We start from the raw sequence: 25,331 nt of genomic DNA on the forward strand, positions 1-25,331 counted from the left end.
TCAGTAAAAATATACATAAGAAAATATCTAAACCCTAGCAAATGGGCCATTTAAAAAGTAACTACTGAGTATTATTTGTCTTAAAACAACCTTGAAGGGTAGGTATTATTGCTTCCAACTTAGAGACTGAGAAAACCTAGGGTGAGAGAGGCTGAGTAAAAGGTCCTAGCTCTCACAGCCAATGTGTGATAGATCTGTTTCAAAACCCAGGTATGCCTGGCTCTTGTAAATACTACAAAATGCTAGGGCAACGAGGAGGTCTCTGTGACATGGTAGGATACCCAGGACTGAAGTCAGGAGAGTCCATCCTGAGGTGGTCCTCGGCTTATGCTGTAATGCACATGCCAGTGAAAACTGGGGCTCTACGTGACAGCCAAAAGGTGAAAATAACTCAAGTGTCCATCGGCAGATGAATGGTTAAACAAAATGCAGTATATCAAAAACAATGGATATTATTCAGCCATAAAAGGAAAAAAATTCTAATATGTTACAACACTGATGAACCTTGAAAACATTAAGCTAAGAGAAAGAAACCAGACATTAAAAAACAAATATTACATGATTCCACTTTCATGAAATATCTAAAATTGGCAAATTCATAGAGACAGCAAAGCAGATAAGAGACTATTGAGGGCTGTCAGGGGGAGGGAATAGGGATGTTATGCTTAATGATTAATTTCTGTTTGAGGCAATGAGAAAGTTTTGGAAATAGTGGTCATGGTTGCAAAACAATGTAAATATAATTAATGCCACTGAATTGTATATTTAAAATGGTTATAAAGGCAAATTTTACATCATATATATTTTACAATTAAAAAATGTAATATACAAAAAAAAATCGATTGTGTGGTATGTGAATTATATCTCAAAAAAGTTGTTACAAACGAAAAACACCACCTTGGACTCCGTAGCCAGGTAGACTTGGCTTTGAATCTCAGATGGGCAGCTTACCAATTATGACCCTGGACGCATTTTTTAAACAATTTGAGCCTGATTCCTCTTTTGTAAAATAAGGATAATAATTGTACTTACATAATATGTTCTTGTGAAGAGTAAACGAGATACCTGAAGATTCCTAAAGGTCAAACATGTTCTATCTACTGACTCCAGGTTTAACCAGCCCTTGGAACTATGTAAGACCTAATGACCCACCAGCGTAGCAAGAAAGATTCAGTATATGTTCAGAATCCTTTAGGCAAACATACTTGCAGGAGCTCCACCCTCCCCCATCCTATATGTCTCCCTGCAGCATCATCCATCAGCTCACCACTCTTCACCATTAAAATCTCACAGCAAATCAGGGGAGAGGAAACATAGGGAGCAAAATCCTATAGCAGAGACTGTTTGAGCACCTGGGACCATTCGTCCTAAGCAATGTAACATCCTGCGCAAAGAGAGTCCATCGCTAAATAAGGATTTAAAAATGTTTAAGTATCTTTATGGATAATATAACTATGATGAAAATGAAGCAAGCAAAGGAACTTCTGACTGTTCTCTCTCAACTTCACTCTCTCTCTTCTCAGAGCTAAATTGAGCTAGTTCCTTCATCCTTTTCTCATACCAACTCCTCTTTCCAATCTTTCAATCATTTTCTTCATCATGCTGGATTCCCTCCAAGTTTCTCTTTTCTCACACAGTGTGGAGGCCCAGTATGGGATACAGGCGCTGAGAACAGTCTGGTAAACAGACCATACAGTCCGTAGCACATTCACTGTGGAAATTGGATGGTAAATTATGAAAAGATTAGGCTGAGGCTGTGTAAGTAACCAATGGCTGTGGGCCAACTAGTGGGTGACATGGCAGGAGTTTACAAATGTCTCTGGACTTTTCATGAGAATTCATGAAGAGGTGAGAATGGGAAGTTTAGTTCAGAGACTTGGTGAAGTGTTAGCTGAGGGGAAGAACAAACCTCATCCAGAATGAGGCTAGGAGCCCTAGAAAAGGCCTCTCAGGGCAGCTGTGAGATCATGGCTTGGACAAGGTGAAGAGACTCCATACCAGCTCCCAGGCTGTTCCAGCTGTTAATTCCTCTGTCCTGTTGCAAATATAGAATAAGAAGCCTGCCTGAGGATTTACAGTAATTCATCTCAAGGTTTTGTCAGAAAAGTTATTTTTGCCATACTCGAATATCTTTAGTTGCAAATCAAGTCCAAAGGGCAAATGGTACTGAGAATAGAGGTGGGGACAGTACTGGGAAAGTTTCTTGAGAGTACATGTCAGAAAAACAAGCTAATGTGCCCTTTTTTGGATAAAGCCATAGAGTGCTATCTGAATCATCACCCTGACACTTTGGGTGATGCATTTTCAATCATTTAATTTTTTTGGATGACAAAATGCCTAAAACAAAACCACATCTCCTTCAAAACCCACTGCAGAGATCCCTTGATAATGTAATTCCCTTCTTATAAATCTCCAATAGCACTCGATTGCTTCTGAATCAAAGACAACTCCTAATGGTAATACGCATTTTCACTTACTCCTTCCTTCTTCTTCTCATATCCGCCACACACCATCAACTCACCTCGAGCTGCGTAAAATTAGTCAGGATTTCTTGAATAAAATTATTCTTGCCATTGAACTTTAAAACTTGTTTTTCCTCTTGCCTGGAATGTAAGTCATTTAAACCGAGGGGTAGCCATATAGCTTAGAATGGCTTTCCCAAGGCTGTGTACAGTTCAAGTGCTAACTTCAGGGCTTCCCAGCTTTCAAAGTTATTAACATAAAATTTGATCTCAGTGGAATGTCCTCACTTTTAAGAACTTCTTACGCCTATCATCCACCTTGAATGTAATCAGGATCTATGCTTTTACTTTATTGTCTTCCTTCCTTCATTAGAACAAAAACCATAAGAACTTTGCCTACTACTCTTCAGGAGGAAAGCTATCCTTTAGTTCTTTACTCCTGACAGCTGTTCTATAAGCAAGTAAGTATGCTCTGCTCACGTGTAAGAAATCAGTCTTTCTGGAATATCTCATTCTTTCTGGGGAACCACACTCCCAGAAATCTAGATTCTGAAGGGCTATCATATAAAAGTGGGATTAGACTTGTTACGTGAGGCCCAGGCAGTAAAAATTGGTCAGTGAATGGAAGTTTCAGGGTATATAGATTTTTAGCCAGTTTGCAGCAGAACTGAAGAATTAATTTAGCAAGTATTTATTAAACACCTACTATGTGTCTAACACTATGCAGAGCCCAATCTTATTACTCAAGTAGCTTACAGACTACAGAGGGAGATGGAGAAGTAACTGGCAATTTCAATACAGTATGAGAGGTTTTCTCTAAAGGAACAGTTCTATAGCAGCAACCAATCCAATAGGGCAATTAATCCACCCTAGAGATTCAGACAAGCTTTCCAGAGGAGGAGACAGTTAAGGTGACTCCTGAAGGACAAGCAGCTAATTTGCAAAAGGACTAAATTTACAGCGAGGGAAAGGGCACTATAGGCAAAAAAGCTCAGAGGCAGAGAGGGCACATGACGTGTCAGCACAGACTCCCAGAGCTGAGTACTGATGCAGTGTAGCTTTGAGGAGACCAGTGACTGCGGATGAGGAGCAGAGGTGCAGAACATGAAGGGCCTGCACTCTATGCTAAGGAGGCGAGATTTTCTCTACAGGGCAATGAAGCTCTTCTCAGGTCACTACTGGGATATGTATCTATTAAAAATACTTTTTCACCAAAAGGACCTCTGTTATCATAAACTGATGCTAATCTGGGATTTAAATTCATCAAATATTTTACAATAAATCAATACATTTCACCAAGTGGTGAGGAACTCTTTCACACACTGTGTATGCTATTCGAGGGAGAATTCAAGAGAGAAGTACCACAGGCATGAAAGTCTCAGAGAAACTAGGTGAGTTAGGGAAGGCCAGCTGCAGGGGCTGTCACAAGTGGCAGAGAGATAGGGGCTCTGTAGGTTGGTCCCAAGACCAGTAACCTACATGATGCCTTAGGGTCTGTGCCCTACCAACCACTTTTCTCGATGCCAGGATTTACCTATAGTCCCCTCAAGGAGTTTCCATTCTCCTGAACTAAAATCTCATTCTGATTCAGTTAAAGGAGTAACTCAATTCCTTCTAGAAACTGGAAAAAAAAATGCTCTTGTGGTTCCATTTAATCATTTTAAGGCACTTTGTTTCTCAAGTATAAAGTCTCACGCTTTTATCTGATGGTTTATATTATGGCTCCAGAATTTTAGATGACTTCAGAGAGGAGGAAGCCAGTGAACTTTGAAAGGACATCATTTACATTTGTTTGCCATATCAGGTAGCACTTAAAATATATAAATGGAGAGACTGGGGAAGCGGGGAGAAAAACAAAAATTTCTAAAGTTACCAGAATCACTGTAGATTCTTTTTATTTTGGTGGGGGAGGGTCAAATGGAAAAATGACTATATGATTTAAAGCATTTTTAAAAAGAATCGCATAGTTTCCTGTTTGCACATCTCTTGGCATTTGTTAATATCAGAGTCTGGGTCTTGGGAGAGGCCAATATATTTTAGACTTTTTAAAAGTTCACTTGGATTTAAACTGGGAGACTGCTAATTGCTAAATTTACTTCTATGCAAAATTGCTGCATTCGAAACTTAGCTCACCCTTTGAGGAGTAACTATTTGCCAGAAGTCAAATTAAATTGCTATTTTAGGAAAAGAATGAAAATGAAATAAATTTGAGAAATGTTTACTATATAATAAAATAGCTTTTGAAATCCCTTTTAATGACAAGGTTTATCAAACACATCTAGATTAAATTTCTTCATAAATTTATCCACTGATAAATTAAGAGAAGTGCTAGGAAAAATGGCACGTTTACGTGAAATGAAGGACTAAACTTGGAATGTTTCCAGAGGATTTGAGCTCTCGTATTTTTTACAATGTTAGTAAGGGGTCTTTAAAGGATGTGGGAGAAGGTGCTACAAAAAAGTCTTTCTTGCGAAATTTGGAATTAAGATTCTAAAATCACTGACGTTTGGTCAAATATATATTTTGAAAAATATATAGGATCAAGCAATAAACAACATTCACACTAGAGGAAGTTATAAGACAAACTATCTGGGTTCCTCAATAAGTATAACGCAAGGGCAAAAAAAATGAGAAGGAGATTACTATATTATATGAGACCAACTAAACGTAAAGATGGTGTAGACGTAGATCTTGATTCAAACAAACTGTTGAAAAAATTATGCTAAAAATCTCTGTTTTTGTGTATGTTTGAAGTTTTCCATAATAAAAACTTAAAAAAATTAGATGACCATTAAAAATGATAACACTAAAAGTGAGACAACAATCATCCGTAAACTCTTTTCTTGCCTTTCCCCACTCACTAGAAAGCAATACATTGACACAGTTATGATATCACAGTTTCTGTTTTAAGTGTAATGCAAGTTATGAACTTTGTAAGAGCCCAGGAATCAAGTAAAGAAAAAAGGTACTCCTAGAGGACCTGCATTCTGAATGACACTCCAAATGAACTTCTGTTTAAGCCTTGAGCTTCAAGTCTTCTTGGTGTAGCAATACCAGTTGCAATAGTGGCACTATGTAGTGCTTAATATATTTCAAAGCACATTATCTCATGCCCACTATAGCTCACTGAAGTCAAACAGAATAGGGAGTTCATCATTATATTAAAGAGAAACCACCAGCTGTGAGGGATGCTCATATTATCAGTTTTGAGGGGGAGGAAAAGGAAAACAGAACTACCGGCTTCTCCTTCAACCAAATGATGAAGAAATTATTCACTGAACATTAACAATACTAGTCAAGAAAGGCCTGTTCTTACATATACATATCAGTAAGGAAAATAAGAAATAGATGAATGGAAAAATACCACTCTTAAATTAAATGGCCAATGAGTATATGACAAGAAATTAACTTTATTAAACCATTAACACCATGCCACTTTTGCCAATCAGACAGAATGAATCAGTGTATATATGATGATATATCCAACAGGAGAGGAGAGACAGGTAAATAGGTATTCTCATTCCAAAGTGCCTACCAAGTTTCCATCTTTGTGCCAGGCACCATACTTATTGGTGGATCAATCTACTCTTTATAAACAGAAGATGAAAAGGACAAGTGAGTTCAGCTTCAGACTCAAGTGTCTAGTCTTTTGGGGGAAAAAGTTAGTGAACCCAAACAGATCATAATGGAATGACAGATGCACACTGTCTTGATTCTAGAAAGCCACCAAATTTTCAATAGTATTAAAGAGAGTGCAAAGAAACAACTAAATGGCTTATACAAACAAAGAGAAAATGTCAAACAATCCCACCCATATCACTGAGTGTCTTCTAGTCTACACATTCCATTTCAGGGACCAAGGTCAGGTGTTAAAACAAGCAGAGGAGACATGTTCCAGGAATACTCCATCAATGGCACACTGCTACAAAGCTAACATTCCACTCTAATCTAAATATTTAACTTTCTGCCCCCTGAGCTTATTTTAAAGCATCTAGTCAATATCATTGCTCAGTCTGTTTTATGTTTATTTTACATGCATAATTCAAAGACATTCTTTTTATGAGATAAATTTCATTTCCTTTTGATGAACATCCTGGCTGTTACATGTCCCACCTTTCCATTTATAGTTTAATTTTATTGGAGGAAATTACTGGACACATAGAACTATTTTTCATTACTCTTCTGCTCAAATATTCTTAAAATTAAGAAGAAAATAACCAACCCTATATAACCACTAATCATTCCAGTGTTCTACTGCAATTCCTAATTAAAGAATCTGAATAATTAAAAAACAAAACAATCTATTTTCTTTCTAAAAGTTTTATCCTCAGCAAGGTTGCAGAAGTGGCCTCTCTGTGGATTAAAAAAAAAAGTAGCTTTGACTAAATAACCAAAGAAATTCATTATACTCCAATGATAACAGGTCCTGTGAGCAGCTAGACAGACATATAGACGAGGCACACCAAACTAGCCTGTACCACCAAGCCGCAGGACCCCATAATCCCCCAAACGAGGGACATTCTAAAGCTCTGCCCACTATGGCAGCCCTGGAATTGCCTTCCGTCTAAGAGATGCCACCCTTTCCCTGTTCCCAGGCATCAGAAAGAGTAATGACTGCGATACACTGAAATACCTTGAGAATATAAAAACACAAATGCATAGCGAAAGCAAAAGGAAAAAAAAGCAATAAACAAAAAATCCCACGAAACAGTGATCATTAACTAATGAAGATAACCAAGCACCAATCCTTTATGCTAAAAATTGGCAATGAAAGAGAAAGAACTAAATATTAATTTTTTTTGGATGAACTAACTGTATTTCAGGGGTAAACAAACAGAATTAGGAAAATCAACCCGTTATCAAGTAATGAGGTAATGATCAATGGATGAAACCATGAAAATGAAGTTGAAAGCCTCCATTCGTCTTAGCATCACCAAACTTAGAATAACCCAAACATTAGTTACTTCATAATGCAATGCTACTTGAAGCACGGCCACGTATGATAAATTCTTGACCAAAAAGGTGAACCTGAATTTAACCAAACCTTTCAAATCTAATCAAGCCATTCAATTTGCAGTAAACAGAGTGGACTCAGGAACAAGTAAAAGGATACCTTAAAAGAAGCACACAGAAAAACGCCGGCTGACACTTTTTTCAACAAATCAATGGCATGAAAAAAGGAGGCTGGGGAAGGAGAACTGCTCTAGAATAAAGGACACTTATGAGACATGACTAAATCTGACCAATTCAACTATAAAAAGACTAAGGAGGAGAAGAAAGAAGGAATTTAAAAAGCAAGTTGTGATAAAATCTTGGTAACTGTTAAATATGAATAATGGCTTTCTGGAGTTGATTATACTATTCTCTCTATATTTTGTTATGTTTGAAAACAACAGACAGAGGGAGACACTCCCCCTAAGCAAAAATAAAACAAAATTTCGAGACACCAATCTCTTCTGTATTGTGAGAAAGAAAAAAAAAAAAGTTTCTTCTGTAATGTTTCCAAGGAGACACCTACTCCCTGAGATGGGATCCTAAGTTGTAGGTGATTTAAGTTATCCAGGGAATGTTTCATCACAGTATTTTGTCATGCAAACATGCCCCCTTCTGTCAGGGGTAATGAGAATGAGACTTTTTAATAAACGCTTTCCTCTCCAGCTAAATTCAGGATTCTGGGTGTGAAACAATAAGTAGGCAAAACCACCAGAGAATATTTCTTTGCTCATCAGGAAGAGAAAACAGTATTCCACTTACTCTCTGCACCCTTTTCTCCATCTGTCAAATGGAGACAGATGGAGAAAATGGATACTGCTTTACGCAGCTGTCATGAGGGGTTATAATGTATATATGCACATGCCTGTAATTTGGCACATGGTAGTGGCTCAAGTAAATGACAGTTTTTTTGTATTTTTTTTAAAAAATTATACTCCTAGCCAATTGCCTACAACCTCAAGATCCTGAAATCTACCACAACCACGGGGGCATGGAAGGACGATCAGGTGAAAGTGCAGCCCAGCCAACACATTTATTTCAGCCTTGTGAGACCATGTTAACCTGGGCCTGGAATTCTGGCCTAGAGAACGTGTGAAATAATAAATGTATGCTGTTTTAATAACCATCCCCTCCAAATCCACACTCCTTTATCAGTTTACTTATTTCAAAGTGTGTATCCGTGATGACTAAAGCAGTGCACTGGTAAGATGTAGTCTGTGATGGAGTAAAAAATCTGAAACGGTTTCTTCCTGTTCACAGAACAAAACCTGTCACCCAGTGTGTATGGATTTCCTACATTTGGTACAACACCCCTGTCCAGTGTTGTAGCCCTCTATTTCCTTCTGCACACTTCTTCGGCCTCCCCAGATCACTGAGCATTCTGTGATTCCTTCCTTCCTACACTTTCACAGTTTTGATCTTCATGTCAGCCACCCCTGAAGTCTGTAGATCCTTTTGCAATTCTCTGCCCAAAATCTTTCTCATCTTCAGCTACTAGGTCAATAGACCTCCAGGAGGTCTTTTCTCCTTCCTTCCATAATTACCAGCTTCATCATTATCTAAACCTTCAATTTGGCACTTTCTCTGCCTTCTTTCTATTGCAGTCATTTACAGGCTTGTTTCTCCAACTAAAGTGTAAACACCACGAGAGCAGAACTGTACCCTTATTCAGCTTTTTATCTCTCACCTCCTCTCAAATGTTTGCTAAACTTGAGAGAAAACTGGGACAGGAAGTCACCATAATATCCTGTACAGAGCTGTTAGTGTTTGACCAGCTTGATCTCCTTGACCTCCTGAGAGATATTTAATTAAAAGACAGAAAGACACTCCTCCACCCTCAGTCACTAATTAGACTTTAACTAGAAATGCTTCTTGTGGTTGAAGCGCCACCATTTCTCTCAAATCCTAGGAGCTATACACACTATGGAATGAAAAGGAAGATGATAAAAGACCTGCATTTGCATTGACACTACCTTACACCTCAAGCCTGATATTTTTAACTCTCCAAACAACCACCACTTCTACTATTTTTTTCCCCCAGAGAAAAGAGCCTTGATTACAGGGTATTCCATTGTTATAGATCAGCTATAACTACTACCTATAATTTCAGATATCTACTGGAGGTCTTGGAACATATCCCTCGTGGATAAGGGAGGACTACTGTATCTGATTTAATAAAAGACGATTGGATTCTTCTATCTGCTTCTAATTCAGTCTATTGCAATGTATTGCACTGGTTGCAATATATGAAAAAAAAAAAAGGCCTCCTGGGAAGTATTTTATTATCTTTCATAAGTAACTGTGGCTATTCATTTTTTACATTACACCAAAAGATTTATTACGTTGTGGAATCTGAACTCTTATCAATGAGCTTTTCATATAGTTGCATTAAATTCCATTTTATAGTTTAGATGGATCTTTTACTCATGCATGATTTTATAACGCGATATCTTGGTCATTTGGAAAATACCGGTTCACTGAATTATGCTGATCTTCCAAATGTCAACTCATTTTTTTATTCAATAAAAAAATTTATATATAATCAACACGGATTTTATCGGAAAAGTCCCTAAGTGTTGGGAAGTGGTGAAATTCATGGTTTTCAAAAAAATCTAACTTTTGCTTTGGAGCTCAAGTTTTATTATTGCAACAAATACTGTTGTTTTTCTTGAAATGACAGGCTCATTGAATTTGAGAAAAAGTCTGCCAAATATACAAGTTTGAATAACCATAGTTTGTCTATCAGTTATTCTTCCAAGTGAAAAATGGCATTTGTGAAGAAAGCAGCTAGTTCAAGGTCACAAGTGCAGAAGAGCTTTATGTGTACTCCCCATTTGTCAAAAAAAAGTAACAAAATAACTTGCATTCAAGAATTGAGACTGAATAAAATTAATAATTTTAATCTCTTCATCAAAGAAATTGTTAGTTGAAACTGGATTTTTTTCACAACACAGAGTATGAGGAACAGGATGATTACCAACACAGTTTGGTGCCACTGTCTCGACATATACTAAGTTTACCCACTACTACATGGTGAGAAAAACTAGTCTCATGAAAATAGGTTAGATCTTGTAGACTCTTTGAAAGGGTCTTGGAGACCAACCGGGGAGTGGCAGACAAATACTTTGAGAATTATTGTACAAGAAAAAGTACCTCTTTATTTGAGGAAATAAGAAATGCCTTCCTTTTAATGAGCAGGTGAGGAGAGTACATGGCCTGAAAAGAATTAAGTCTATGGTAGCTGTTTCTTCTGGATTGTCCCAGGAAATCAACTCTCTTTATTCTTTCATTTCTCTGAAGAGGTAACAAATAATTCAAGTTTACAAAACACTCAAGTTGGGACTGATTTGCATTACAAAAGAATTGTGATTTGACTTCCTGAGTTCTTAAGAGATTTATTTATAAGCTGGTCAATGATTAGATAAACAAGAAACAGAAGCTCAAAGCAAAATGTTAATAGCCATTACTAATCAAAGAGAGGCAATTCATTAAATCATACTGTAAATAAAATGAATCAGAGTAGCTGATCTGCTTGGTGCCACAATAACTTACCTTCCACAAAACACAAAGTACATTCATATGGAAACTGCTCCTAACATAGGCATTGCCTAATATTGCTTTAATATTATTGTTAAATTTAATTATTAACAAGCATTAAAATTATACACATACAGCGAAAACTAGGAATGTGTGCATGTTTGAAGGGAAGATAGAGGTGGAAGTGGACCTGTAAACATGCTGTGGCTCAGTAAATGTTTGATCTTTCTTTCTAAAAGGAAAACAATATTTTTGCTTTGTCAGTGTGAGACATATGTAGAAATAAACATTAGTTTAGGTCTCTGGTTTTTAAGAGAAATTTGCTATCCTTATTGACTATAGTTTTGTTTCATGTTTTTAGTTTTCAGAATGTCCAGGGGCTTAAGCACTGGGTGCCCTTATACATATCCTGAATGGCAAATATTCATCCTGACTCTTGACAATAGGTCTTTCCCTGTGATGTGACATGGCACACAGGCCCAGGAAGACCTGGTAGTGGTGGGGAAGTGGGGGAGGGGCGCAGTGCCAGTGTTCAGAAAAATGCTCAGTGGGTTACTCAATCATTATGAAGTCTCGATACACAGAATGAAAATCATAGATATGTTTCTACGAACAGCACTTCTGGTAGCTTCAAACTGGTCCACAACAAGAACAGAATCCCTAGGTAGCCCCCACTGTGGAGCTGCCTCAGAGGGAATGGGCACAGAAGTCAAATAAGTACCATCCTACAAGCTCGGCTTCCATTCTTTGATGTCCTCATGTCCTTTACGCTCAGCAGCCAACTGCCTTCTGTCTCCCGTGTCCGTCTCCTGGCCACTTTCCTTTACCACTTCCCAATGCCTCTGACTGCCCAGTGTCCCCCTTACAGTCTTTCTCCAGAACTTCCTTTTCACACTTGGACTCTTCTCCCATCGGGGTCAGTATTGGATAAGTGGGAAATTCCAGTGGTGTGGCAGGAAAACGAGGAAGGTGTCTGACTATTTACCATAGAGTTATGTGCTTTCAAGGTATTTAAGAGTAGCCATTTAAGAGAGCATGCATTTGCTTTTTGAAGGAGTGGGGATGGTGCAGAGTTGGGGGAGAAGAGTATGAGTAGGAAGGACAACTTTAAAATTCCTTGCTCTGCTGGTGGTTCTCAAACCTGACTGTGCATCAGAATCACCCAAAGAGCTTTCGAATATGCAAAGCTTAAGTCCCAGGCTAAACCCACAGAATCAGAATCCCTGGGGTTGGACTACAGGAATCTGAATTACTGCAAAATTCTAGAGCCTTCTGATATTTGCTCTATAAAATTTGAAGTGAAAGCGGAGGATCGATATAATCTGAGTAAGGGCTCTTATGTGTTGTCTCCCTCCATCCTGAAGGGTACTATTATACTATGGTATACTGCAAACAGTGAAAGAAGATCCAGCACATTTATTTGGTTAAATTCTGTACGTATTATGACAAAACCTAACAAATAAGATATTTTAAATATGTGCATTTTATCATATCTCGATCATACCTCGATAACACTGTAAATTTTAAAAGTTCCAAATGAAAATCCATAAAACAAAATCCAGCATCTTGAAAAAAATTTCATGTGCTGAATGTACAAAGGCAGAAAAACTAAGATCTCACAACTATGAGGGACAAAAGTCACATAAACGTTTTTACATGCACATATTAATAGTCACTGAGTACTCACTATGTGGCCCTCTTCTAACTTTTACATATGTCAATGAATTCGATCCTTGCAACCCTATGGGTAGGTACATTTATTATTGCCATTTTATAGATGAGACACAAAGTTACAAAACTAATAAAGTGGCAGGCCAGAATTTGAATCCAGGCTCTATCTCTTGATATATTAGTCTGCTCAAGCTGCCACAACAAAATACCACAGACTGGGTGGCTTACACAATAGAAATTTCCCACAGTTCTAGAGGCTAGAAGTCCAAGATTAAGATGGCAGGCAGGTTTAGCTTCTCCCGAGGCCTCTTCCCTTGGCTTGCAGTCCCTACTCGCTGTGTCCTCACATGGCCTTTCCTCTGTGTAAACACATCCCTGGTGTCTCTTTTTCTTCTTATAAGGGCACCAGTCATACTGGATTAGGGCCCATCCTAACAGCCTGACTTTAATTTAATCACCTCTTTAAAGACCTTACCTCCAAATATGGAGCTACTGGGGGTTGGAACTTCAACATAAGAATTTTGGTGGGACACAATTCAATACAAACACTTAATGACCATGTAACCTCAAGAAAGTTACTGGACCGTCCTAGGCCTCAGTTTCTTCAACTGTAAAGTAGTGCTAATGTGTCCCAAAAGAGATAACTCATATAAAATGTTTAGCAGAGTGATGGGACAGAGTATCATCATATACAGATGAGGAAAACGAAACTGAGACAGATGGTGACGTGCCCTTTTTGCATCTCTGAAGTGGAGTTCTTATGCTACAGAACACAATTTTTCTGTACAACCAAATGCATAATCTAGGGTAATTTTATATGACTTATAAATTTTCTACATCTCTTACTTACTGCTTTCTCACAGTATTTTTCTTACTTAAATACATGCAAGGGAGTAAGAGAAGGGGAAGCTCAAATTAATAAAAATTTAGTTAGGGAAGTGTAATAGTTCATGGGATTGTATGCGAATTTCATTCATCCTTTTTCCTAATTTACAGACAATTGGCTACAGTCACACAGTAATGACATCTCATAAGATTAATACCTACTTTTAACTATTAGGAAAGAAAAGCATTCAATGCATTTTTAAAAAATTAAGATTGTCCTTTACATTTATTTGTCTAGTATTATATATATTACATCCATTTAATCCTCAACACAATCTTATGATGTTGTTTTATTTAGCTCTATAATAATCATATGAAAGTATTATTCCCATCTTATAGCTGAGGGAACAGGAACACAGCAAGATTAAATGTTTTTCTTTAATGTCACAAAGCTTGACAATAACTGGCAGAGCCAGAACTCTCACTGACATCTTCGAGTCCAAGGTTCTCCTCTGAGGCCACCTTCTACCTTAGCAAATTGTAAAATATGGTTTTCTTGATCTTTATGTTTGACACAAACAGAGTAGGGGCTCAGCAAATAAAGTGGTCTGATTTGGAGCAATCTAGACTAAGCTGCAAGGAATCTTCTACATCCTTTGCATAGGCCAAGTTTCCTAACAGCGTTGACCACCACCAACCTCTCGGACTGACAGTTCTTTTAAGGCAGCAACCATAGACCCTTCTTCCCCAGTGTCTAGCACACTGGGTGCTCATTTAAGTTCAACAGATATTTGAGAAATGACAGTTCAAGTAAATATTTGTTGTATAACTGAATCATAGCAAATTTTTCCTTTTGTGATGGTAATGGGAACTTTACCACCATATAAAAACGAAAAGAAGCATTTATTAAAAAATAAGAACACTTTCTCTCATGGACTACAACAGAGAGGCCTACAGGGCTTTTTCCAACCCTCAAATTCTCTGATTCCATGGCAGTCTACCTCTGACAGGTGATTAAACTGACCACCTTGAGCACCAATTACAGGCACAATGCAGTTGTGTTCACCAGTTCAAAACCACCATGGTGTTCTTAGTCTGCAGTAAGCTTCCAGGAAAGCAACAGTTCTACGTATGTGTAGGCAAATTCGCAATCCCCAGAGGGAATTGTAATGGATGATAAGATCGATTTGAGTCACAGTGGAACTGCTTGCTGTTTGTCAAGGCCCCTATGTCGTAAAACGGAGCTATATTAAGAGGAACCGCGATAACTTTTATTTTCTCAAGAATACATTGCTGTTTGGATTTTTTTTTAACTTCAAGTTTGTTTTGCCAGGCAAGTTTTGACCCTGTCATGGAAACTATCTGACCATTTTGGAGCTGTTCTGTACACAAGGAAGGGATGTAGGCAGAGTTGGCCAGAGCTGTGTTCTAAACTCTGCTCTAAGCTCTCCTGTAACTTTAGGGACCTACAGATGTTCAATCTGTTCATCTCTGTTGCTTTTGTGTACCCTGCTGTGAATTGGCTATCAACTCCCTGGCTACCTATTTCACAGAGCTGATTTAGAAAAAAAATCGAGCTACCAGAAAAAGCATTCGATAAAGAATTAAAGGGATAAAATATTGCTGGCATTACAATTCCTGTATGAATCAATCTTTTCAAACTACTCTGAGGTCTGAAGCAAGACAAATTCATTAAGAAGGTAAAAAGTTACTCTAGGTTCTCTTTTCTACAAATACTTTTTTCTGATGCCTTAATCAAAAGAGAAATTTCAGGAAAAAAAATGAATCAGCATACAAACGGAATAGTTCTGCAAATAGCTAAATTAAAATATTAATTTATCCACTCATCATCACTGTAATAAATATTTATTAAATATATGCAATGTGTAAGGCACTGAACTAGATGCCGTAGAGATACAGAATTATGTAAGAAATGTCCATATGTCCTCCTGTACTGTACCATAAGATGAAGCTTTCGTTTAGATTTCCCTCCTAAATAAACAAAGGTTTAAAGTTTCCCTAGGACATGGAAGAACAAAAAGGTTTTCTCTCTTATGACTTTGTGGCTTCATAGAAAAATTTTAGAACACACTGGGAGAGAAACTCTTTTATCTATTTGTTTCCACCAACAAGCAGCAGCTTTCTCAAGAGTGACCTACGGAACGACTATTACTTCCACAATAACCTGATTAAATTTGACAAGCATATGATGGGGCAGGAGGGGAGAAACCCATGTGACCTTCAATTTCAATAAGAAAAGTTGAAATTATTGTCAGAGAAAGCAGGAAGAAGAAGAAGATCATGTGTTTTGGAAAGAAGATCAAGAACGACAGGACAGAAATATTCCAAATAACGGCAAGTCACTTGGGACTCCTTGAATGCCCTGCCACATTAAATCACACATGGCTCTGCAATGAAAGAGAAAGTTAAGGCGTATCTCACGCCTCACTTCTGCTGCTGATTGAGCTTGAGAAAGAAAATTAAGACAACCTTTTCAAGTTATTCAATCAAAGGCAAAAATTGTAGCCTTGACATTTAAGGGAATAAGCTCAGGAGGTGGGGTAAAAGACTTGTTTAGCAATTAGTGTCCTTACCCAATTAGTTTAAAACAAAAAGTCCCAAATTTCCTTAAAGCTTTACTGGTATGAGTTTGCTGGAACTGATTGTTCCAATATATAAATTCTTTGTGTTTAATTCCCCCGCCCCTAGATTTATGGCTAAACTGTTCTCAAACATAGAACAAGCTTCTTAATATCTGCTTCTTTCACTTTTAATACCTTATTTTTCCAAAGCCATAGAACTTATGTTCTTCAACAAATGAAGTAGAGTGAATGCTGAGAACCAGCTCTCATGTCCAAGGATGAGGAAACAAAAAACGGTTTATGCTCCAAAGTGAACAGGGCATCCTCACAATCAGGTCAAGATCACATTAAGGAAATCTATAGTACATCAAACAAGTTTTGTAGTTATAGTTCTCATCAAGCTGAACCATCCTCAGGACAGCCCATCATAAATAAGATTGCTGTATTTGGAGTTCAGACAAGAATAGGCAGCCTCTTCACAAAAATGGAAAATGACACTCAGCCAGCACTATGTCCTGTGGTATAATCTCACATGCAACACATGAACAATTCTGTTATTCATTTTTCTTCTTAAAAATGAAAAGTAGATCAACTTACATGGCTCTCTGGCAATGAACTGAGGTACAGTGTTGGGCAGAGGAGTACTGGGGTTTGGAGTCCCTACTAGTTTGTTCTTGGCCATCTTCGTGTTTGCCTTAGCAAACTCTAGTCGTAGTGTTTGCGGAATTTCAGGATCGAAGCGGATGCCCTTTGGAAATAAAGAACAAATGGAAGATGTTTTCATTTCCTTAGAGTCAGACCGGAATGGTGACAAAATAAACAAACCGGTAAACCCTGGCCTATTAAAAAAAAAAAAAAAAAGTCAGCAAGAGCTCTTGTTCTCACTATTTACACAGAATACATGAAAATCTATAACACAGCATGTCTAGAAAGCTGGGGAGATTTAGTTTACTTAATCTTTAGTTACATGGCTTCCCAACTTTTCTTCATGGACAAAAACCTGCAAGTTTTAAATTTGGACCAGCAAATTCCTAGCATAGTTAAAAAACTCAGTTAATGGTTACCAATAAGAAGAATAAATGTAAAGCCCCATATAATACTAGAAAGTCTAACACCTGAAATCTCAAAAGGCCTAGGCTTGATCAGTGCCCCCACACGGACTTAACACACTGCAATTCTTCAGTGCCTTGGTTTTACCATCTACAGAGGGGAAGCATTCTCATCGCTTTCTATCTGGAGAGCTTCCATAAGTGATACCTGTACTGAGTTACTAAGAAGACGGGAACTGAACAGTTTTAAAATTTCAATATAACTAGTACCATTTAATTCCAGTTAGTTTATAAATTTATATAAAATCTGAATGTCTTGATATGGTTAAGTTCTGATTTCGATTATAGCTGGCTTATTAGTTATGTGGATAGTGGAACAGATTATATGGGCCAAAGAGAGGATAGTAATTTCAATTATACTTGACCCTATTACTGTAATTTACTTAAAACAAGACATAGTCAACGAAATAAATATGAACACTTTAAAATACAAGATTTAGGGTAAGATAAGTCTATTTTGAAACTCTCTCATCATTCGAGAATGCCTCCATTGTTAAGCATGACAAACCCTCTCATGATATCTACGTTCGATAACATGGATTCTGGACCCAAACAATCATATCAGAAAGATATCCCAGTATGTAGCACATAAATGTGCATCCAGATCAGACTTAGGGTTCATGTTTGTCTGTGTGACATGTTCTGGAAAAGGGGTGAAGTTCTGAAAATGAGTATCCTAAAAATACGGGTGGGCCTGTGGGCCCCAAGCCCCACTTCTTAATCAGCTTGAAGAAAAGCAAGAGCAATTTCCACAAGAAACTAAGAATCTCTGACTCTGCAGACCAGGATGAACTGCTCTGAGCTTCACAGACTTAGCACTGAAAATGGGAGGAGAGCCTATGACTAAATGGTTAACAGCAGTAAGAAAAACGAGGTAGGGAAGGGGTAGAAAAAAAGGTCTCCAGGGAGGTATGACAAAAAGCCACACAACTCTGACCCACAGACATCCTGGAGTGGATGGAATTTCTTTAATCAGCTGATTTGCCCATTCTCTGAGAAGAAACCAACTGAAGGTGGCAAACAGGTAAGGGTGGGCAGGAAGAAAAGGAATCTACCTGTGTAGCCCCAACCAACAACAAAAAGTGAAAAGGGGCTGCCAGTTATATGAAACATAAGAAATTCTTTAGTCTCAGTTTTTGTTTTGTTTTAATTTGGGAAACCTTAGTATTATCTTGCCAAAAACATACAGAAAAAGAACAAAGCAGCATTCTGAAGCACTTGCTTACATTCGCTCCCACATAAGAACATATTACTGTACCAAAGCTAATGTCACAACAGAATAAATATTTCCAAATATGGACCTGAAGAGCTGTGGTCTTTGCTGAGAGGCAAGCACAGTCTCTGACTGTCATTTAAAGGTATGCTGTGGTAGATGGTAGGACTTGTATATTCATACCACAAACCCTCAGCTGCCACACAGTTAACTCGCCACCAGTTTCAGGTTGTCCTCACTGGCACTAAACTTCACCAAGCTTTTTGTGAAGAAGTGACTTTCCTAAACCTGAACCCACATATCTGACCACTGTGGCCCAGGCCATTGTAACATGTGAAGAACATCCTGGGACCTATCAGTGTCCTCTGGAGTGTCTAGCCTCAGACAATAAGGCTGCACATCTGAATTCTATGCCTCAGCTCTTTCACTGGCATTGCAGGGTCAACTGAGACTCCGCACAATGTACTTGCCTCTCCTTATACAACCTGGGCTGGTGGCTCAGGTCTTAACACATGCTGAAGGGAGTCTCTCCGACTTCCTGCCCCCCTCTTCATACCCTTCCTCCCCATGTAAGCTAAAATAACACCACCATCATGTTCCAAATCAAAGTTCCAACTCTTTATTTAAAAAAAAAAAAAAAAAAACTCAGAAGTTAAATATTCTTGTTTTGGCAGCTTATTCAGAGCTGGAGGCTTGAGTAAGAGCCGCGTTCTCTGACATCTTTAACAGCAATACCATACTTGTTAATCAATGTCCCTGCTCAGCTCTGGTTTCTATCCACAGGATTGGCCAAGCCCAAGCATTAAATGCTCAAGGACTAGTGCAGAAGGCAGGTGGTGGTGAAGTGGTGGAGTGGGCAGTGGGTGGGGGGTGGGGAGAAACGTGGAAGTGAAGAGGAAGAAAAGAAAAAGAGGAGAAAGAGGGAGATAGATAAAGAGGAGACATGAAAAAAAACACCTTGTGCTTTTAATTAAAAGCTAATAAAATTACTCGCTGGCCACAGTGAATTCACTTTAAATGCTGTCAGGATAAAATTACTGCCAAGTGAAAGGGGGAAATTTGTACCTTTCAAAATCAACTTTTTCCTCTCTTGTCTATAATTAACCAAAATTTTTCCTAGAATGAACAGAAACTTTTCCAGCTGTAAATGTTGTCTTGTTTACAGGGTGACCGGAAAGCAGTATGTTATCAGTATGATATCAATTTGAGAATCAACAGTTATTTAGAAACAACTCAGTCTAACTGGCTACAGGGACAGCCAACAGTCTCTTCGAGATGGCCTAAAACACTGTGACCAAAGCAACAGAGGTTCGCCATGATCTACAAAAGCTAAACCCCCTTCCTGAGCCAACTTGGCAGGGATAAAGACATTGTTGACAAATAATGGATCCTAAGTAGTCTAGTATACTTAAGAATACACTGGGGCAATTTTGAATCCATACGCTTATGCGTTATGGACTGAATATTTCATATGTTAAACCCCAATGTGATGGCTTGGAGGTGGGCCTTTAGGAGGTAATTAAGTTTAGATGAGGTCATGAGGTGCCCCCTATGATGAGATTAGTGCCCTTGGAAGAAGAGACACCAGAGCTCTCTCACCAAGAGCGTGCACCGAGGAAAGGCCATGTAAGCACTCAATGAGAAGGTGGCTGCCTGCAAGCCCAGAAGAGGGTCCTCGCCAGATACTGAATCAGTTGGCAAATTGATCTTGGACTTTCTAGTCTCCGAAATGGAAAGCATTAAATGTCAGTTATTTAAGCCATTCAGTCTATGATATTTTGTTATGGCAGCCTGAGCTAAGACACCATGCTAGCACCGTTTTCTTTCGTGGGCCATAGTTCCTAAATATACCTTTTAGTACTCTTTCTGAACCTTCTGTGGTCTCACACAAGTAAATCTCCCCTTCTCCACCAACCTCATCCTGTACCTTACCTTTCCCCTCACTGCAGGTGACTCAACCCACAAGAACAGTTTTATTCAACAACCTTTGCGATGCCTGGTATGTGGTCACTAGAAGGCCTACTAATTCAATCTCAAAAGCTACAGAGAACAATTAGAGACACCAACAAAAAATTCAAACTCTGCATTTATATACTACGATGCTCTTAACTCAAAGAAAGTCAATTATTGCATTCAGAACTCTGTTGAGGGAATTTTTTAAAAATCCTCTTTTTATTTCTGTTTCTGTTACATGTAAATGAAGTTTAAGAACTATTTGTAAATAAAAAGATTAAAAAGAGAATTTTCTAGACTTATGGAGAGACTGGAATAGACCAGACAGGAAGCAATTTGAGCCTCTCTGGAAAGAGAAGTTGGTTGGGATGGCTGCTCTGTTGGTCCTTCTTTGGGAAGATCACCCAGAAGCCAATGTCTGGCTTCTATGCTCTTACTCCCCTGACAGTAGCTGATTATTTAAAGGAAAGATGCTGCCCAGTAGCATATATGTTTTTTCTTCTGAAGATTTCGACCTTGAGTATAAAGATAAAGAAAACGGAGGTAGTTGGAGCTGAGTCATCTTAATAATATCCCACTAGAGAAAACATCTCCAAACTCCTGTCACTGAGGTCTTCAGAGCTATCCTGACGCCTGGTGGAATCTTGTTTATTTGGTACATCATTCAATTCCATCAGCTACCAGGTATCCCAGGGTCCTTATGAATGGCTCTACCATTAAAGTCAGTCAACCAGTCCTTGATAACTAGCTTTAGGGACAACAGATGCATTCATTAGAGGAACAAACAGTAAAGAATAAAGCAAGGCTATATATATTTACTGCGAATGATGCCCACAGAAATATGTTAAGGGAAAAAAATGAATGAGGTTAAATAATCTTGGAGGGAGCAGGAGAGAAGGGGAGATTCTGTACATGTGCATGTATGTGAACACATTAGCCTATCTGTGTAAGCTCAGAAATGTTTACAATATGACAACAAATCTGTTAATAGAGGAACCTTTGGTGGTGATGGTGGCAGGGCTGGGTAAGGGGGTAGACAGGACATGATGACGTCTATTCTATATAATTTTGAATTGTTTGAACTTACTACAAATATGTATAATTTAAAGTCACACCCTGAGTGTGTGCAAACTGAGGAGATACATACATACATATACATATATATATGTTATTTTTTTTTTTTTTAAAGAGGGAAGGAGCTGGAATAAGGGATTTCCTATGGACTGCTAGCAGAGTCAGAGCAGAACCTAGAGTAGTATACATGTAGACATCCTGACACGGAGTGCTCGACCAGCTAAGTTGGTGTTTTCTGTTACGTTTTGAAAAAAATACTTTATTTTGAAATAATTTCAGATTTATAGAAAAATCGAAGACATAGTACAAAGAGTTCCTGTATAACCTTTGCCCAGATTTCCCACCCAAATCTTTCCCCCAACTCCCTGAATGGTTTAACAGTAATTTGAAAGTATGATGCCCATTTACCGTTTACAGTTTCATTACCTAAAAACAAGGACACCTCATTTTCCTGATTCAGGATCTAATCCAAAATCATACATAGCATTCAGCTGTCATCTCTTTAGTCTCCTAAAATATTTTCCCCAGTCTTTGTCTTTTATGACCTTGACATTTTTAAAGACTATAGGCTATTTATTTTGTAGAACGACCCTCAATTTGGGTTTATCTGATTTATTTCTTGATTAGATAGATCCAGGTTATACATTTTTGGCAAGAATATCACAGAAGAGACTTGTGTCATTCTTAGTGCATATCAGGAGGCACATGATGTTATTTTTGTCCCAATTACTGGTGATAATAACTTTGATCGTTTGCCAAATGTGTCACGGTAAAGTTACTATCTTTTCCCCTTTTTAATGCATAAATGCCTCATAGGGAGATACTTTGAGACTATACAAATATCTTGGTTCTCTTTAAACTTCCACTCAATATTTTTAGCATCTATTGAGGATTCTTACTTGAAGCAATCATTACTATTGTGGTTGCCAGATGGTGATTTATTAATCCCATCATTCCGCCTGTATTTGTTTTCTACTCCAAGGAAAAGTGTACCCTTAAGCCTGATTTAGTATTTAGTCATTATTTTGTTCATTCACTCAAACATCAGTACTGGTTCATAGCTTATTTTATTCTCGGATTTATTACTATAATTGTTTTGGTGTTCAAATTTCCCCAAATTTTTATGTACACACATGTGCGCACACACACACTTTCACACCCACATCTATTTAGACATATTAAAAACACAAGTCTGTACTGATAGCTCCAATTTTGATCCAACATGATTGGGTTAAGTCTAGCCTTCCATTTCTGTATTTGTAATGCCTTCTCTGAATTTTAGCTCTCATGAATGCATTCTTAGTATGCATTCCTGTATTGAACAAATAGGTAAATGTATAGTCAACATAAAGAACGAACTAATTAACTACAATTCAATAATTATTTAGTTATTTTTGTCTTTTGCCTAAAAGTATATAGCCAATATGTAAATTCAAGAATTATTTGGGTTAGTTCTCCTTATTCCCCCACCTTCAGTGTGATTGTGTTATTCATTTGAAATATAGTTAGATCCATTTCTTTCTGTTTGTACTCAGTTTGGGGTCTCTCCCCATCCTTGTTTCTATTTTCTCTCAAGCTATATATTTTTATCAGGTATAAATCATTATATCATTTAAAAAATTAAAGTTAATTCATCAATCCATTTTACCTTTTTTTTTTTACCCATTTATGAATAACTTTATGTATGTTGGCTAAAAAGCTGAGTATCTAGAATTTTAACAGCTCCTTCCCTGCCACACACACACTTGCTGTGACTTACTGCACCTTTTGAAAGAAGATTCTAAATAACCAAAGATTTTTAATGTTGCCTATAGGTTTTTTTTTGTTTAATTTTCAACTTCTAATTGAAATGTTTTAAAAATGAGGTGGGGGCAAATAATGAGCTAAAATTATTTAGATAATGAGCTAAAATTGCTGTGATAAATAAATACTACTACAAACAGACAGTTAAGTTTGTGGCCTGAACCAGGAGGGAGTGGGGCATTCTTAAGGCTGAGCTGTGCTTGATGCTTGGCTTCTCTTGGTGAGTCTTGAACCAAAAACCTTTACGAAGTCACAATATGAGAAAATTCAAATGTTTAAGAATACTATTTCATTTGGATTAACCACATGAAACTCTACTGGGAAATAACAGACCACCCCTACCACTCATTCTACTAGCAGTGGACTCTGCTGTCCCCTTGGAGACAGCTAAAATTCTCCCACTTTTTTTTTTTAGAGTGAAGGGCATTTCCTATCAGAATCTCCTGGCATTTATTTCACATACACCCCATCCTGATACAGTAATCCAGTGGATCTGAGGCAAACCTATCAAACCAGATAAACTACTTTTTGATCAATAGAATAAAGATAGTATAATAGCGGCAACTTCAAAAGATTCAACTTAATATGCTGAGTTTCCAGACTGAGTCCTAGAAGCTTACTGTTCCCTTCTCCATGCCTATCTCCAAATGAAAACCCAATTCTGCTTTAAGAAATGTGGAGGTATCGAGAAAACCCTACCCAGGCAGGTGTCTATGCTGAAGGGGAGAAATAAATGCTCTTTAAGTTACAGATATTAACTAATTCACTGACTTTCTAATACAGAATGAGAATTTGTTACCAAAAGCTATATATACAATAAAATCTCAGTATATTAAAATACATTTTCTTTCGTAACAATTGGCTTAGTTCTTCTTTAGCCTTGAGGATCTTCTAACCTTTACAGATGAGGTCAATGAAACCTCCATCTTATGTTCAGGAAATAGAAACCTTAAGAAGGGAGCTCAAGTCAAGGTCAAACTTAGTACTGACCCCTTTCTGACCTTGTAATCTAACATCTATACCTGGATCTTGTTTTCCCTCCTGCTTCACACCATCCTCCTTAGGTTGGTTTCTGGTACTAAACCCCAGGTCTTCTGAGGATAGGGGTTCTGACATACTTTTTCAAGGTTTGTCCAAGCACAGACCCCAGTTAATCTCCAGGGCTGCTTCATAACCTGCTGTTAGAACCTCCAGTAGTCAGAGCTCCTCCAGGTGGTAGCTGATCTGCCTGGTGCTCACTGCTGGCCTTTCTTATCACTGACCTAGCCTGAGTCATAATTTATGTTTTTATTTCTATTTTTAAAGGTAGTGATTATTTTCCTATGAGGCAAAGGAAATCAGATAGTGTAATGGAATTGGGGGGGTGGAGTGGGTGGTAAAGTGATTTCATTCTATCAAAATTATCAAAATTATCAAGCATTAAACAGAAAAGTTGAACCAACACTGCTAGTTTCTATAAACTGTGATATATAAAACAGTATCCTTGGGGAAAGAAGAACTAATTTAATTCTCAGGAGTAACTTAAGAGAATGGCACACTCTGCTAATGGTGTGGAGGTTTTGTAAATGATTTATATTCTAATAAATTGAGATCATGTGTTGGTTTAGCTTTAGTAAAAAACTACTCAGTAACCTCTTGGCTTCTTCCATAAGAAACTAAATGCTCCAACACCAGTTACCTCTGCTAGTTGACAATAACAAGCTGATAAATCAGTTCTGTTGCAGACTAGAACAATCCAATAAATAAATAATAGGACAAACTAGTAAATAAGTAAATAAATAAGAGAATGATTCTTATTATCTATTCTTATACAAGTTGTACTCAAAAGATCTCCAGTCATAATAGCATGTGGGGGAAGATATATGGGTGAGAGATTCAGAGGTTACAGTATAATTATGGTTATAATACAGTATAATTATATTATAGTATAATCAACAGATTTTTCGCTCAACCGGAAAATATATTTGAGACTTTGATTGGCTAAGTGATCAAACACGGAAATCTATATTATTTATAACTTAAGTTCCTATTTATTTAATGTTAACTTAACTGAAAATTCAATGTTCTTATTTTAAGTTACTGGAATATCATAGATTTTTAATAACCTGTT

At 37.7% G+C, this 25,331-nt stretch overlaps 1 protein-coding gene across 7 annotated transcripts in view; it reads right to left on the minus strand.

Annotated features, from left to right (window-relative positions):
* Nucleotides 1-25,331, minus strand: part of RBPMS (RNA binding protein, mRNA processing factor) — a 153,393-nt gene that overhangs the window by 43,034 nt on the left and 85,028 nt on the right. For all 7 annotated transcript variants that reach the window (XM_039846454.1, XM_039846450.1, XM_039846452.1 and 4 more), the window contains one exon: nt 16,667-16,817. In XM_039846454.1, coding sequence (XP_039702388.1) covers nt 16,667-16,817 — 151 coding nt within the window. The remainder of the gene's footprint in view (nt 1-16,666; nt 16,818-25,331) is intronic.

The sequence above is a fragment of the Pteropus medius genome, unplaced genomic scaffold (genome assembly GCF_902729225.1).
Source record: "Pteropus medius unplaced genomic scaffold, Ma_sr-lr_union100, whole genome shotgun sequence".
Classification (NCBI taxonomy): Eukaryota; Metazoa; Chordata; class Mammalia; order Chiroptera; family Pteropodidae; genus Pteropus; species Pteropus medius.